Raw genomic sequence first — 13,438 nt, forward strand, 5'->3', positions numbered from 1 at the left:
CATGTTTTTTCGTCTTTTTTTTTTCACCCCGAGGTGCCCCCCCAAAAAGCACAGCTCCGTTTTGTTCTTTTCTTCACCCAGACTCTCCTTCTCCTTCAGCCTGAAAGTGCCCAGCTACGCAGAGCCCCGGAGAACAGCGCTGTCCCACCAGCCTGCACCCTCCACAAGCCCACCCGTCACATGAACCTCGTTTTCAGGGCTGTGCCTTAGATTCGCTAATCCTGGCTGCCACCACACCGGTGACACGCCAACCTGGAGATAATTACAGCCAAACAGAGCCCACAGCCACAGGCCCCGGTATGATCCCCATTATTCCCACAACCTTGACAAAAGCCAGGTTTTTAGTAGATAAATCAGGACTCCTCAGTTTGGAGATTTCCTCCTGGCAGCAGGGAAGCAATCTCCCTGCTCCACAGCTCTTTGGTTCAGAGGGCAGGAAAGCCGGAGTGCAGTGGGGCCAGCAAAGCCAGTCACACCCACACACAGTTACGTGGCGGGTACTATGCCACAAAACATTACCAAACCTATGTCAAAATGCTTGGCTGGAGCAATACACCAGCCTCTGCACACTGGTACCGCAGCACAGCCACCGCTTGCAATTGAAGTTTCATCAGCCTGTGAGAAAAAGACTGACCAAAAAAAAATCAGGAAGGCAAGAAATCGATTTTTTCAGCAGCTGATGCTAAGTCCAGAGACACACTGTCCTTTCCTGGAGGAAAATGAAAAAACCTCAGAAGACACTGATATTAATAGCCATTTTAGCACCAGCTGAAAATTACCTCTATTTTTATATCTTAGAAAGAAAAACTAATCCTCATGTCTTGGAGCCGTTTTCTTCACTGAGAGTAACACAAGACAGTATCCGAGCAGCCACTGCAGGGGAGGTTTCACTGCAATCGATTTTCAATTATTATCAAGCACGTGAGGTGGACTTAAGTTACACGTAAAGCACCACGCTGCTCCTCCTTCCTTCCTCCTCCCCTTCTCACTCAATGGAGCTGCTACAGAAATACTTTTTTTTTTTTCCTAGGGGTGTTCTTAAGGGAGGCTTATTTGGACACAGACACTTCACATCAGTACACTCTTACCACAAGCATACACATAAAATCCCACCTTTTTATTATGGCATATGGTATTTTTTTGGATGTGTAAATACCACATGGGTATGACAAAAAGGGAAAGAAATACCAATGCTGAAATAGATACAGAGCCATGCCATTATCAATACAGTTTCATACGATGGATTTTCAAGATACAAAAGTCTGGGGGTGTGTTCTTTTTTTCCTCTTTACATTGAAATAACTTTACAGTGTTCTGTGAGCTTGCTTTATAACCAGAAGAGAAAAAAAAAATTAAAATATGCTGAGAACAACTACAAGCAGGATTCATTTTAATGGTTAACAGAAGAACTGTAACTTTGCTCTAGAGCAGCATCTATTAAACACACGTAACAAGAGGTAAGCAACTATACAGAAGGTAAGAGGAGATTTCACCACAGGAGTCAAGTCAGGGGGAGGAAGAGGGGAATCCGGAACTGCACGGTTTTATTTGGTCACAAAGTTTGATCTGAGTGTTTAAAATGAAGCACCCTTAAAGATGCAGTACTCCTATTTAAAACAATACAGAAACTTCCCAAGAGACTAGAACCTACATTCTGGAAAATAAAAAATTAAAAAATTAGACGTTTAAAAAAAAAAAATAAACCACACATCTCTAGGCTCGTGACTTAACTTACTGTTACAAAGTAGACTGGCAGCTCTTCCGTAAGCAGCAACGGTGCCCAGAAGTAATGCCGCCACAAAGTACAGTATCTTTGGGGTGTCCGATACAAGGCTGACACTTCTAACGCGATGTCAGAATGATCCATTTGTCTGCCAACAGATTAGGCAAGAAAAGGAGACACTGCATCTTTTCTTTTTTTTTTCCACCACGTTGCCCAGTTCTAGCAAAGAGCTAAGACGTTTTCTTTGGGCCAAGACTAACAGAAACCACTTTATCAAATATTCTTCAGGTTTCCTGCCAAACGGGATTTATTATTCTCATGTGGTTTTTCAATATTTTTTTTAAAAACATTTTTTCCTGACAGTCTCTAAAGTGATATTGGAACGTTTAACAGTCACTCTTCCACAGTTTAATTGTTTTGTCGTTTTCTAGTGCCGCTGACGCGATGATGTTTTCTGTTGGGTGACAAGCTGTTGAGATTACAACATCTAAGCAAAAAGAGACATACAAATATCATTATTTACAGAAATGAAAATTGGTTCATAGCAGGCACTCCTGAAAAGGAATATGTATCGCTACCACATTTTACAACAGCATAGTCAAGTTACTATTTCCTTGTAGAATTACAAAAGTATTATTCATAAATATTTTCCAACTATGGCTGCTCTGTGTGGGCAAGTAGTAGCAAAAGAAGAATTGAGAGTAAAACTAGATGGAAAGTGCTTGATGAATTTCAGAAATGTGAGAGCTCTCCACGTCTAATTCTTCCTCATTTCACAGGCAAAACTTTTGGCATATTATGTCAGAGAGAGATAACAAAAACCTAGGTCATTTTTTTCTTTTCCTGCAAGGCTATTTCCAACATCCCATTCAATGCTTAGATGGCATTTTATCCTCAGGGCTGTGCCCTAGTCTGAAAACAAAAACCTGCTGCTACTATCCCGACCTACAGTCCAAGCCAACGATGCCCCGAAGGACTACACGTGCTTAGATTTCACAGCACAGCTCCTTCTACCCAGTACAGTGCAAGGGCTGCTCTCTTACGGGATTCAGGCTGGAGTATCCACCAGGTGATGTCTCAACACACGCTCAGCTCTGCCTTCAAAGCCAGACACGTGTATCGACACTTACGAACGGTAGGACCACGTCAGTCCTCATCCTGTCAAGAGCTGCACCTGCACCTGGAAGGTGTTAACAGGCAATTCAAAGGCACTAATGAGTCGCTTAAATATCTCGACCAATTCAGAACTCACGGAAAACTCTTTTGTCGGCTCATGTCAAAGTCCTCACAGTTAAAGAATAAACACTTGTAATGCCCATAAAAAGGAATAAACTCCTAGGGTTCAATCAAGCTTCAGCCAGCTGAGAAATTATGGGTCTGACAGTCAAAATTTCAGAGAGAAAATGCCCAAGCTAAGCCCTCATTACAAGCTGACGTGAGGGATATTCTATCAATAAAAACAAAATCCTCTTCCACACCTGTGTGTCCTTGTAATTTCTGTACAATCTCTTTTGTCTGAAGGTTCCAAATATAAACCAGGTTGTCTTCTGAACCGGACACAATCCACTGGAGGGGCAGAGAAAAAGATAGTTATTTTAATCTTTCTCCTCATCTGTATCTAACTGCTATTATTCAGTAAACATCACACAGTTATCAGACGAACGTCCAACACTATACGACTGCTTGATGTGATTCATTCGCTCTCAGTGTCTATTCAATGCTCCAGGCTGGGTAAGTCAGAGGAGGAGAACTAACTGAGGTTAAATCTCTGCTCATTTGTTCTTGTCGCCTCAGCCAGAACACACCAACCTATGGTTGATCACTGGGTGGCTACGGCAAACGGGTACAAAAGCAGCCACTCTCCCACTGCAGGAAAGTCCTTTTCTGCTACTGCAGAGGCAGGAGGCTGCCATGGGACAAAGACTCTCCTAGAGACACGGACACCCAAAGCACTCAAAAGGACTCTCCTAAGACACCCTCTTCTCTCGCTGCGCTATGGCACGTGTGAACCAGCACTCCCTAAAGGAGGTTTCCACCCCCAAACTGCTGTTTCTTCTACAGAGAAAAAGGAGTAAAAACTGCACGTCGGTAAAAAGCATCTCAAATAAACACTAACCTTTCCACCAGTAACGGAGAAATTTGCAAATATGCAGTACTTCTCATTTTTGTGTCCTGTGTAGGTCTTCAGGCACTGAAAGTGAAGAGCCACAAGACATTACTGCAGTTGGGAGGTTGTTTTCTCAGTCAAGGACAAGCTCCCAGCAGAAAAGACAAAACACATCTGCCTGTGTTTCCCACCCTGCCAGCTTATCTAGAGGATGCAGAGCTTATCTGCCCTAGAACACTAAACAGTTTGGAAGAGGGGAAAAAAAAAAGCCCTAAATTTGTCATATTCCCACAGAGAAAGAACAGAACAGCAATTTATTGTTCATAAAGAGAAAAATGCATAAATATAGCTTTACTTAGTGTCTTGGGGCTACGCAGGAGCCAGAACACTTTCATTATTTTTTTTCCAAAGGCATCTTTTATCATAGAGCTATAGAACGGTTTGGGATGGAAAGGAACTTTAAGTTCATCTAAGCTCAACCCCCCCACAGTGAGCAGGGACATTTTTAACGAGATCAGGGTGCTGAGAGCCCCATCCAACTTGACCTGGAATGTTTCCAGGGATGGAGCATCTACCCTCTCCCCTGGGAAATCTGTTCCAAGGTCTCACCACCCTCACTGTAAAAAATTTCTTCCTTGTATCTAATCTACCCTCTTTTAGTTTAAAACTTGTCCTATCACCACAAGCCCTGCTAAAACTTTGTCCTCGCCAATAAAGGGGTGCTAACACTCTCTTCTATAACATTCATAAAATCTTAAGTAAGTTTAAACTCTACATAAGAAATCCAGATTTTTCTATAACCTTAGTGAAGTGTACAGAGTCAGACAGGGTTGGTTTTACCTTTCCTTTGCTGTAGTCCCAAAGTTTAAGAGTGCTAGAAAATAACAGAAAAACAAAGATTTTAGTTCCTTTTTTTTCATCTGACAAGTTTCTTTGTGCCAGAGTTCTTGAAGACTACATGAGTCAGCTTTAGCCTGGCTTCAGAACACAGCATTAGTTAACCCCCAAGCATCAACTTTACCGCCATGCCATTCTTATTCTCTTCCACAAAAAGGGTGTACTTAAGTATTTCCCCATAACTGCAGGATTCTTTATAAATAATGACCAGAAAACTAGAGAAACAGTGGACAGGAGCTTACAAGATCGTCCCCATTCTCCTCCTCAAGAAACTTAGTCTGTTTTTTTTTTTTTCTTTTCATTGACTAGTTGAAAAAGGCAGGGAACAGTTTGTGGTATGTTTTGTGCAAAAACACTCAGACAGGGAGGGCACCAACCTCACTCCCTACAAAAGGAAGGTCTCCTGAAAGCAACAGCATCATTACTGTCTGTGAAGGGAGATGACAGACCAGCTAATCCCTTCTTAGTAGCTGCACGGAAATTCCTCAGGTGAATCACTCGCAACACAACCAGCCCACTTCCACCGCTTTTATGCCTTTCACGCAAAGTTACTTATATATTGCAGTCTTTTACAGGATAGATTTTGTGTCTCTCGATATTACAAAAGAATCATATGATTAATGCAAGGAAGTGCTGAGGTTCTGAAAGGTACAAGGAGGAATGAAGAGGTGTTGCAGTCGCTACGCAGCGGCAAGACTTCAAGACCACACAAGTTCTGCCTGTGCCATTAGCAAAGCACAACACCTTGCAGGCTTTTCAAGTTTGATGGTATATGTGTACTTTTGTAGTATCATCACTATGATAGCTAATGAGCTGCAAAACAACAGCTATCTCATCCTCAAACACTTCATCGACTGTGGGTTTTTCTTTTTTCTTTTTAAAAACTTACTTGTCCAAAGTTGCAGCTAGTATGTATTTGCCATTTGGTGAGAACTTCACAAAAGACACAGGAGGGTTATCATCATCTACAGCGAAAATAAAAACAGTATCAAACGGTTCACAGTCATATTGTCTCATTGGCAGATAATTTCTGTAAACAATAATTTGTTGTTAACTGTTTCACTGAAACAAGCTTTCAGTTTTGCTGTCCCTCGGTACTTCAAGAAAAAGAGGTGTAGGAAAGGCAATTGTTTTCATTAATTCATCAGTTGGACTGTTGATCTTAAAAGGTCTTTCCCAACTTCCATGAATCTATTAGAATACACGTCACTGATGTGCAGCACCATATAACTTGTCTATATAACACTTCATAAGAATATGAAGCAGTAGGGAACATACACCCAACAGCTGGTTTCCTTTTATAGCTATGTTCAGAGGATGTCTTCACGCACCTTGCAATAAAAAGACAACTTGTGTAGTCACAGACTACTTGTTTCTATCAGATCTGACAGCACGAACAACTTTGTCGTTGCAGTTTTTAATAGCTGCACAGAAAGCACTACACAGCCCAATGGGAGAAAACTTTGGAGAACTCTCATCTGTCCATTCATCCTATAAAACACTCAAACTCTAAGCAAATTTCCATTCATGGGAGAGGATAGTTCCTCTAACTGTGTATACACAGCGGGAAAATAGTGTATCAACAGAACGGTGGGAAGATGGTAAAATAGAGCTTAAGCCACTGTGCACAGCCGAATATCTGTACCACAACAGTGAAAAATAGAGCAGGAACAAAAAATATTCCTACTTACCAATCAGTGTTTTCAAGCACTGGCCTGATGCTGTATCCCAGATTCGACTATTAAAAACACATGAGAGTCATTAATATTGGTTTCGAAGTCTCTGTTTTGCTTTTAACATTACAAATATAAGCTTTTTTTAAAAAAGTCCGTTCTTTAAAGTGCAGAAGATCTGAACGTGCTACAGACAAGAAATAACCACTCACCAGAGTCCATCATAGCTACTTGACACTATCAGAGATCCATCACGATTAAAATGCACCTGTAATAACATAGAGGGAGAAACATAACTTTACTGATGTTCACAAGGATGAAAATTTTAAGCTCTCCTGAAAGCATTTATTTTCCATTACTGTCACTGCAATTCATGTGGATGGAAGCAGAAAGTCAACATGACATACAAGCAATAGGCATGAGTTTAGGTGGGTAACATGAAAGCAAACCTAGTGCAGCGCATCCACTAACCTGTATAAGGGCCCAATAATAAAAACTTAGAGCACAACCCCACTTCTCTACAACGAGAAGTACGAGAGGAGCTCTGTTAAACCAAATAAGCACATTAGTAGGTGTATTTATCAGAAGGGACTTACAGCCGAAACTGGGTCAGAATGAGCAGGCAACGTCTTGAGGCACTTCCCTGTTTTCACATCCCATATCCTCACGCTTTCGTCAAACTGAAGATTGAAGAAATGCACAAGGCGGTTTAATGATGCACCTATTCAAGGCTTGCAAGGTGTTACAGCTTGGCTAGATGCACGTGCCTGCCTCCAGCTGCACTGCAGCTGCGTCACAAAGCCTAGGGCACAAGCACCACACTGGGCTGAAAGGCTGAGGACACAGCTCCCCGAACGATTCCTCTCCCTGCAGGAAAACCTGCACGGTGAGCATGAGTTAAGGGCTCGACCATGTCCCCAAGCAAAGGCAGCAATGGCACTGCACAGTTCATCTGACCACACGCTGTGTTTGTAGAAGAAGACAGGGAACTGAAATAAGGGACTGTGACTGGTAGCCTCTGCTCCGGACCCTATGTACCGGGGCCAGCACGACAACATTTCACGAGGCAAGCAGCCATTCTCCGTGAGCGGGCAGGCCAGAAGGTCCTGGGAACCAAGCAGATAAAACCAAACAGATTTCTCCTTCCCCTTTCTACTGGCCTGAGCACCAGACAAACCACTCCCTCGCTCACTGGCCTTGAAGGTCCCAGGCACGGAGCCAACTCGGTGGTGGTGATCACCCTGACCTAGAACAGCACACAGAGCATCGTCTACACAAATCGAGCAGTTATACAAGTCCTAAGGGGGAAAAATCTGGACTAGAACTCTGCTTGACAGTGAGATTGTGGCCTCTGGTAGCCAGGGACACCCCCACCATCTGCTTCCTCTAAGGACTGAGTGACTTGTATTCTTTTATTTATATATGACTTTCGAGTCTATATAATTATTGCTATATTGATACAGCAAACCACGTATTAAGATCTCACCCAACCTGCAGAGGGTCCAGGTGATTAGAAGCCATACTTTGAGCTAAGCTATAATTTAGGTGACTACAAATTTTAACCTGTTTTATATATTCTGTATTACGCTATCTGTAAATTGTACTACATTGATTCTGTCTGTAGAAATCCTGTGCATTCTAATCATAAATTCTGGGCTATATTAATCATAATATCCTGTTAAGAAAATAAAGTTTTAATTGTAACTACAGTTTAGCATCTCTACCATTCTGCCAAGGATCCCAGAAAATACGTGCCTGTCCCCTTAGTGTTGGGTGACAGGGGTGGGTACTATTTGCTTTGCACAAAGGAAAAAAAAATTAAAAAAAGATCACTTACTGATCCAGAAACGATGAGGTTTGACTGAGGGTTGAAGTTGCAGCAGAAAACGTAGTTACTGTGCCCTTTCAATGTCTTTAAGCACTTACCCTGAAATAAGATTTAGCAGAGTTAAATATATACCATCCTTCAGCACAACAAATGCATTCAGATAAGCTACATTAAGGTTAATCACCGGGCAGCACACAAAGAAACCACCTCTAATCCCACATTTAGATGGGCAGAAGATCAGCTACAGCAAAGTAACAGGAAAGAAAAAAACCACACTTTTAATGACTGCAGCCAAGCTGCAAATCCTTCGGGCAACTCAGGAGAAACCAAGCAGTTTAACATCCCGAATGAAAATTCAGCTGAACTATCCAGTTCTCATGGTAATCACAGAAAAGGAAGGGCGAGAGATACAGAACCAAGTGAAGCTCCGGTAAGAAGTCACAAAAAGGTTTCATCTGGGAGACCGTGTTCAGAAATTAAGCCCGAGGTTGCATCGCCACTACAAAGGCTTAAGCACACTCAAAAGATAACGAGACTCCTCATTGAACCCAAAAAGATCCCCCTCTTTGCAAAAGCAGACACCATAACTCACGCAGCCTCACAGCCCGTTCAACCAGCAGCTCGTTATAAGCAGGCAAGAGTGAGCAGTACCCAAAGAGGAGACAGCACTGAAAACTCTGTCTTCTCTCACCACAGCACATCAAGGCTGTCTCTCAAAGAAACACGTCAAGATACAGTGCAGAGAAGAAGGAAGGTAAATAACAGTTTCTGCCCTTACCGAGCTTACATCCCATATTTTGAGAGTTTTATCATCGGAGGCAGAGACAAGAAGGTTGGAATCTGATGACCAAGCAACATCAGAGATACCCTAAAACAAAGGAAAACAATTCTCTTCTCAGCTCTGTTTGTTCACTGACAAAGGAAAACGGAAAACACAGGCTGCATATTATATTCATAGTTGAAGCCTGAAAAAAGATCCAGCATTGAGAGTTGGGAATTCACTGATTTGTCTGGGTTAAGAGTTCCTTTGACTTTTGTTCACCTTAAGCTGAGCCATATAATCCAAAATCATCACTGTCTTGTTCACACAGCTCTCACTGTGGCCACCAACACCCCTTTTTGGAATTCATAAACAGTAAGCTATATAAACTGAGTAAGCGGCTTCTCTTCATGACAAATGGCTTGCCCTTACGGTCTGAGTCCCCACAGGCTGGAGAACAACAAGATACCACTGTTTTTTCTTCTGGTGAAGCTTAAGCAAGTAAGAAACTTTAGAAAACAAAACCAAGGGCTTTTGGAGTTTGTGTTTTCTTTAAAACTTCACAGAATGAGTAAGTGTTGTGTTTACGTAGGCAAACCCACAAAAAAAAAAAAATATCAATCTCCTTAAAAGGAAAGCCATTCTGCTCCATATACAAAGGAAAGATGGAACAGGACTCAGTGCTGGAATTTACAGGGATTTTCAAGAAAGGCACTGTCCCATGTCTGAGGTTGGCTTCACCCATATTTCCAGCCTGGCCTAGTATAAGTTCAGCAATTCCAGTTCCACGCCGTTGTGCAGGACTGTATAAACAAGGTACAAAAGGAGACTGAAGAGCAAACCTTCTGCAAGAGTCAAATTGATCGAGAATGGAAATTTCTGGATGACCAGAAGAAAGCAAAATTCTTTACAAGCAAATTCATATTCAAGTGCACAGTAATCTTCTCATACTTACCAATTTATGGCCAGATACTGTTTTTTCAAACTTGCCATCATATGCTCCCCAAATTTTAATGAGTTTGTCAGCAGCTGGAAAAAAATGTGCCAGTTCAGAGATTAACAGCACTAACGGAAAGAAATGTTAACCACATCGCTGCAAACACTGGGGAGTTCTCCCTCCCCAAGCAGCCCGAAGTGTAGAAGGCAATACGTAACTGCAGCAGCTGAGATTACATAAACTGCCTGGAATGCACAGAGCCTCCAGCTGCTTTAGTTTCTCTGATGACAACTTGGGTTTCTACTTTTGTTTTAGAACGCCGGTGATAAAAGTCATACCGAAAAAAAAGAACACTTTTGCCCCAAAATAACCAAAATTACATCACAAGCCAGACTGAATTAATGCCTGCAAGAACCCAGATGTATTACGCATGTCAACTTGCAAAACATGCCAGAAAAGAAGGTTGATATTTGCCAGAGGTAGAGGTTGGAAAACCTGGGAAGGGGAGAAGGGGGGACTTTCACAAGGATATTTTAACGTAACAACTATTTATATACAGTACACTGCACTGGTCTTAGTAAGGTTTTTGGCAGTTAAGCCAAAAACCTAAGTCATTCCTGTATCTGTAAGATGTCTGAGTGGTCCTCACTCTGATATTCAAGATTGTTCTTTCCTCATAATACACATATAATCGCCCTTTCCTTACAATATAGGTCCTCTCCAGATCACTGAGGGTCATGTAAATACATTTTCAATGAAAAGCTGTCAAGCAACATTGACTACCAAAAAAATTTTAGGAAATACCAAAGCTGACAGGAAGAGGACTTGATCTAACACTTAAGACAGCGAGTAGCAAACCACTAATTATAACACCCTTCTGCACACTTCATTGGCACAATCAGGGGCTCAGAGGTATTAAAGACCACAGGTACGCTGACAGAAACACACAGCCAGTCCTCCACACCACACTCCAGAGTCAGGTCTAGTAGCACAAAGCTACCATCCTTACTTCCCGAAGTTGAGCTTTTACCTGCAGGTACCGTACACAAAGTTCAATTTAAAAGCTTAAACTATGTCTGTAGCGATACAGAAAAGCACAAGGGTTTCCTCTGCACAGGGAAAGAATCCTGTGTTTGCTTTTGCCCATTTGCTCAGTAAAGCTAAACAGGTGAGGACTTTGCATTGCCAAGCTGGAGAGAAGATCCAGCATTCAAAGTAATAGAACTTAAAAAGCTTAAAGCAGAATATCTCAAAGTCTTGACAGCTTTGGTATTGCTCCTTTTAAGAAAAATTACTATAGCACATCCCTCCTCCATCTGATGGAGGCAACACTAACGACTGGCAGTTCTCCAAGGCCCACATTTGCATGTTTTAGATGAGATTAAAAGAAAGCAATACTTACAGGAGCTGGCTAGCCACTCTCCATTAGGACTGAACTTTACCGATGAGACTGCCTTTGTATGTCCTGCTAACGTGAACTTTAGAGCATAGTTTGGTTTTACTGGTGCAGGCTGTAAGAAAACATACATGAATGAGTTGAATAAATTCCAAATTTAGTATCTCAAAGACAAGGTGTGTATCAGACTGGGTCAGCAGACAGTAACGGACTGCGTGAATGTTCACCGTAATAGAGATTCCAAGTTTTAGACTCTTTTCTCCCCCTTCAAATTAAAGAAAAACAAACAAACAAACAAACAAAAGCAAGCACCCTTGCTGTCTGGGGCCAGCAGTGCCTTAGTGCTGCATGCACAACACCAATCCATCCTTGACATGAATTTCATCCAAGCCAATAACAGGTGAGAGCAGAATCCAACAGCACAACCATAAAGCACTTGATAGATGAAAACAACCCTCTTGGTATTGATCTATACACTGCTTTTACGTATTTGTGCTCTCTATCCTTATTACGAATTACATCACAGGCCAACTCCTCCACATCCCTAAAATCCTGTGTTTTTCCCCTTTTCACCTATGAAGACTTCGTGGTTAGACAATAACATCCCCTTCGAGCATCTGCAGGCTTCACAGAATCTGAATAACGACTGCTTCCCCACTTCGCAACTACAACGGTACATTCGCCAATTCTCCAGTCACCTCTAGGCATTCCAAGGGTACAACCAACCTGTCTTTTTAATGCTCATAGTGATGAGAAGTTTTTCGTTAGCAAGGACTGCCACAAAACCAAAAAACCACCCCTAAGACTACAGAAGAGGCTGTACTCCCTCTCTTTTCCCCAAAAATCCTCAGCACATTTTTCAGCTCGCAACAACAGCGGAAGCAGAGATCAGGAGAAGAAATTAATCTACGTGAGAATTCAATTCTCTAATTCTGGTTTGCCTGTTGAATATGCAGGTAGTTGCCGTGTGTATTTACGCGGATGTTGTTCGGAGCCCCACACACACCTTGCTCTGATTGGTTGAGGAGGAAGGAGTAGATTGTGTTTTGGTGGATTCTGCATCTGGCTTCTTTTCTTCTGTTGCCATGGTTCTGAAGCTGGCAAATGAGACTTATGGCGCTTGAAGGGGAGAATGAATGCGCTGCTTCAAAAGGCAGCTCTTGCCACAGAGAGCAGAACCGCACTGAAACGAAAACCTGGAAGAAAAACAAAATATTCTCATCAGCTGTCAAAAAGATTCTCAAGCAGCTAGAAGAATGAGACCAGCCTAACTGCAGGTCACCAGAAATCAGTAAGAAAACCTATATTCTGTATCTGTTTAGCAACACAGCCGTACTTTTAGGCCTTCTGAGCTACTAATGTGCAAGACCAAGAAGGCAAGCCATTGTCTTTTATCACTTCTTGGAAAGCCTTTTTCCACTCTGCTCCATCTCAAACAGAAACAAAGCAGAACAGCTTTTAGGTGTGGCAAGATTTTCACGTCACACTCCCCAAAAGCCTTCCAAGAAGCGCTCAGTACGCAGCGAAGGCAACGGTTTGTACAAAAGGTGGGAGGAACAGCCCAAGGCCTCTTCTCCGGATTTATTAAGGCCTGGAACACACAAAAAACGACAGGCCTTGCCAAAGCTTAAGACCCTACTAGATTCCTTTCGTCTCAGAAAAGCATTTCAAGTCTCGTATTTCCCTCCCAAAGCAGTGTGAGCATCGGATCACCCCCTCTGAGTGTCTCACGGAGAGCCGGCCTTGTTTCAGGCTGACTTTCTGTAGGAGAACCCGGTGCCAGCGTTCGGCACCCAGGGCTGGGGAGCAAACCCCCACTGCAGCTCAGCTGCAGCTCAGCTCGGCGACACCGCAGCCCCCAGCCCGGCACCACGAGGCTCTGCCTGCCCTGATCCCACGGCTGGTGCCGGGTTCTCTCTGCGGGCGGCAGCGGGTTCGGGAGCAGGAGCTTTGCTCTTCTGCCCATGGCGGCACTCGAAGCATCTTCTCGGGAGCTCGAGGAGTAACGTTTCAATAACCGCCCCCCTCGTGAATAAACCGCAACGATAAGAAATTTAAACTTTCCTAACACAGACCAGATCCCTTTTTTCCTCCGGAATCAACCTGGGAACGCCGGC

General features: G+C 42.8%; 1 protein-coding gene across 1 annotated transcript; it reads right to left on the reverse strand.

Moving 5' to 3' along the window:
• Positions 1–1,102: 1,102 nt before the first annotated feature.
• WDR5 (WD repeat domain 5) lies at positions 1,103–12,521 on the reverse strand. The gene is made up of 13 exons (XM_009877249.1): positions 12,328–12,521; positions 11,328–11,436; positions 9,944–10,017; positions 9,007–9,096; positions 8,238–8,327; positions 6,997–7,080; positions 6,613–6,668; positions 6,419–6,465; positions 5,617–5,692; positions 4,671–4,704; positions 3,840–3,914; positions 3,202–3,289; positions 1,103–2,210 (listed from the first exon to the last, which is right to left on the reverse strand). Exons 1-13 carry the CDS (start codon positions 12,406–12,408, stop codon positions 2,110–2,112), a joined length of 1,005 nt encoding a protein of 334 aa, XP_009875551.1. The 5' UTR covers positions 12,409–12,521; the 3' UTR covers positions 1,103–2,109.
• Positions 12,522–13,438: the final 917 nt, after the last annotated feature.

This window comes from Apaloderma vittatum, unplaced genomic scaffold (assembly GCF_000703405.1).
Source record: "Apaloderma vittatum isolate BGI_N311 unplaced genomic scaffold, ASM70340v1 scaffold16919, whole genome shotgun sequence".
Classification (NCBI taxonomy): Eukaryota; Metazoa; Chordata; class Aves; order Trogoniformes; family Trogonidae; genus Apaloderma; species Apaloderma vittatum.

What these genes read in the sequence shown, in the direction of transcription:
- WDR5 (XM_009877249.1), bottom strand. Translation starts at nt 12,408, where the DNA reads ATGGCAACAGAAGAAAAGAAGCCAGATGCAGAATCCACCAAAACACAA. An exon ending in AGTAGCTATGATGGACTCTG is followed by an intron (nt 6,466 to 6,612) that starts GTGAGTGGTTAT and finishes TGTTTTTAATAG; the next exon opens with TCGAATCTGGGATACAGCAT. An exon ending in TCTCCGTTACTGGTGGAAAG is followed by an intron (nt 3,290 to 3,839) that starts GTTAGTGTTTAT and finishes CTGCCCCTCCAG; the next exon opens with TGGATTGTGTCCGGTTCAGA.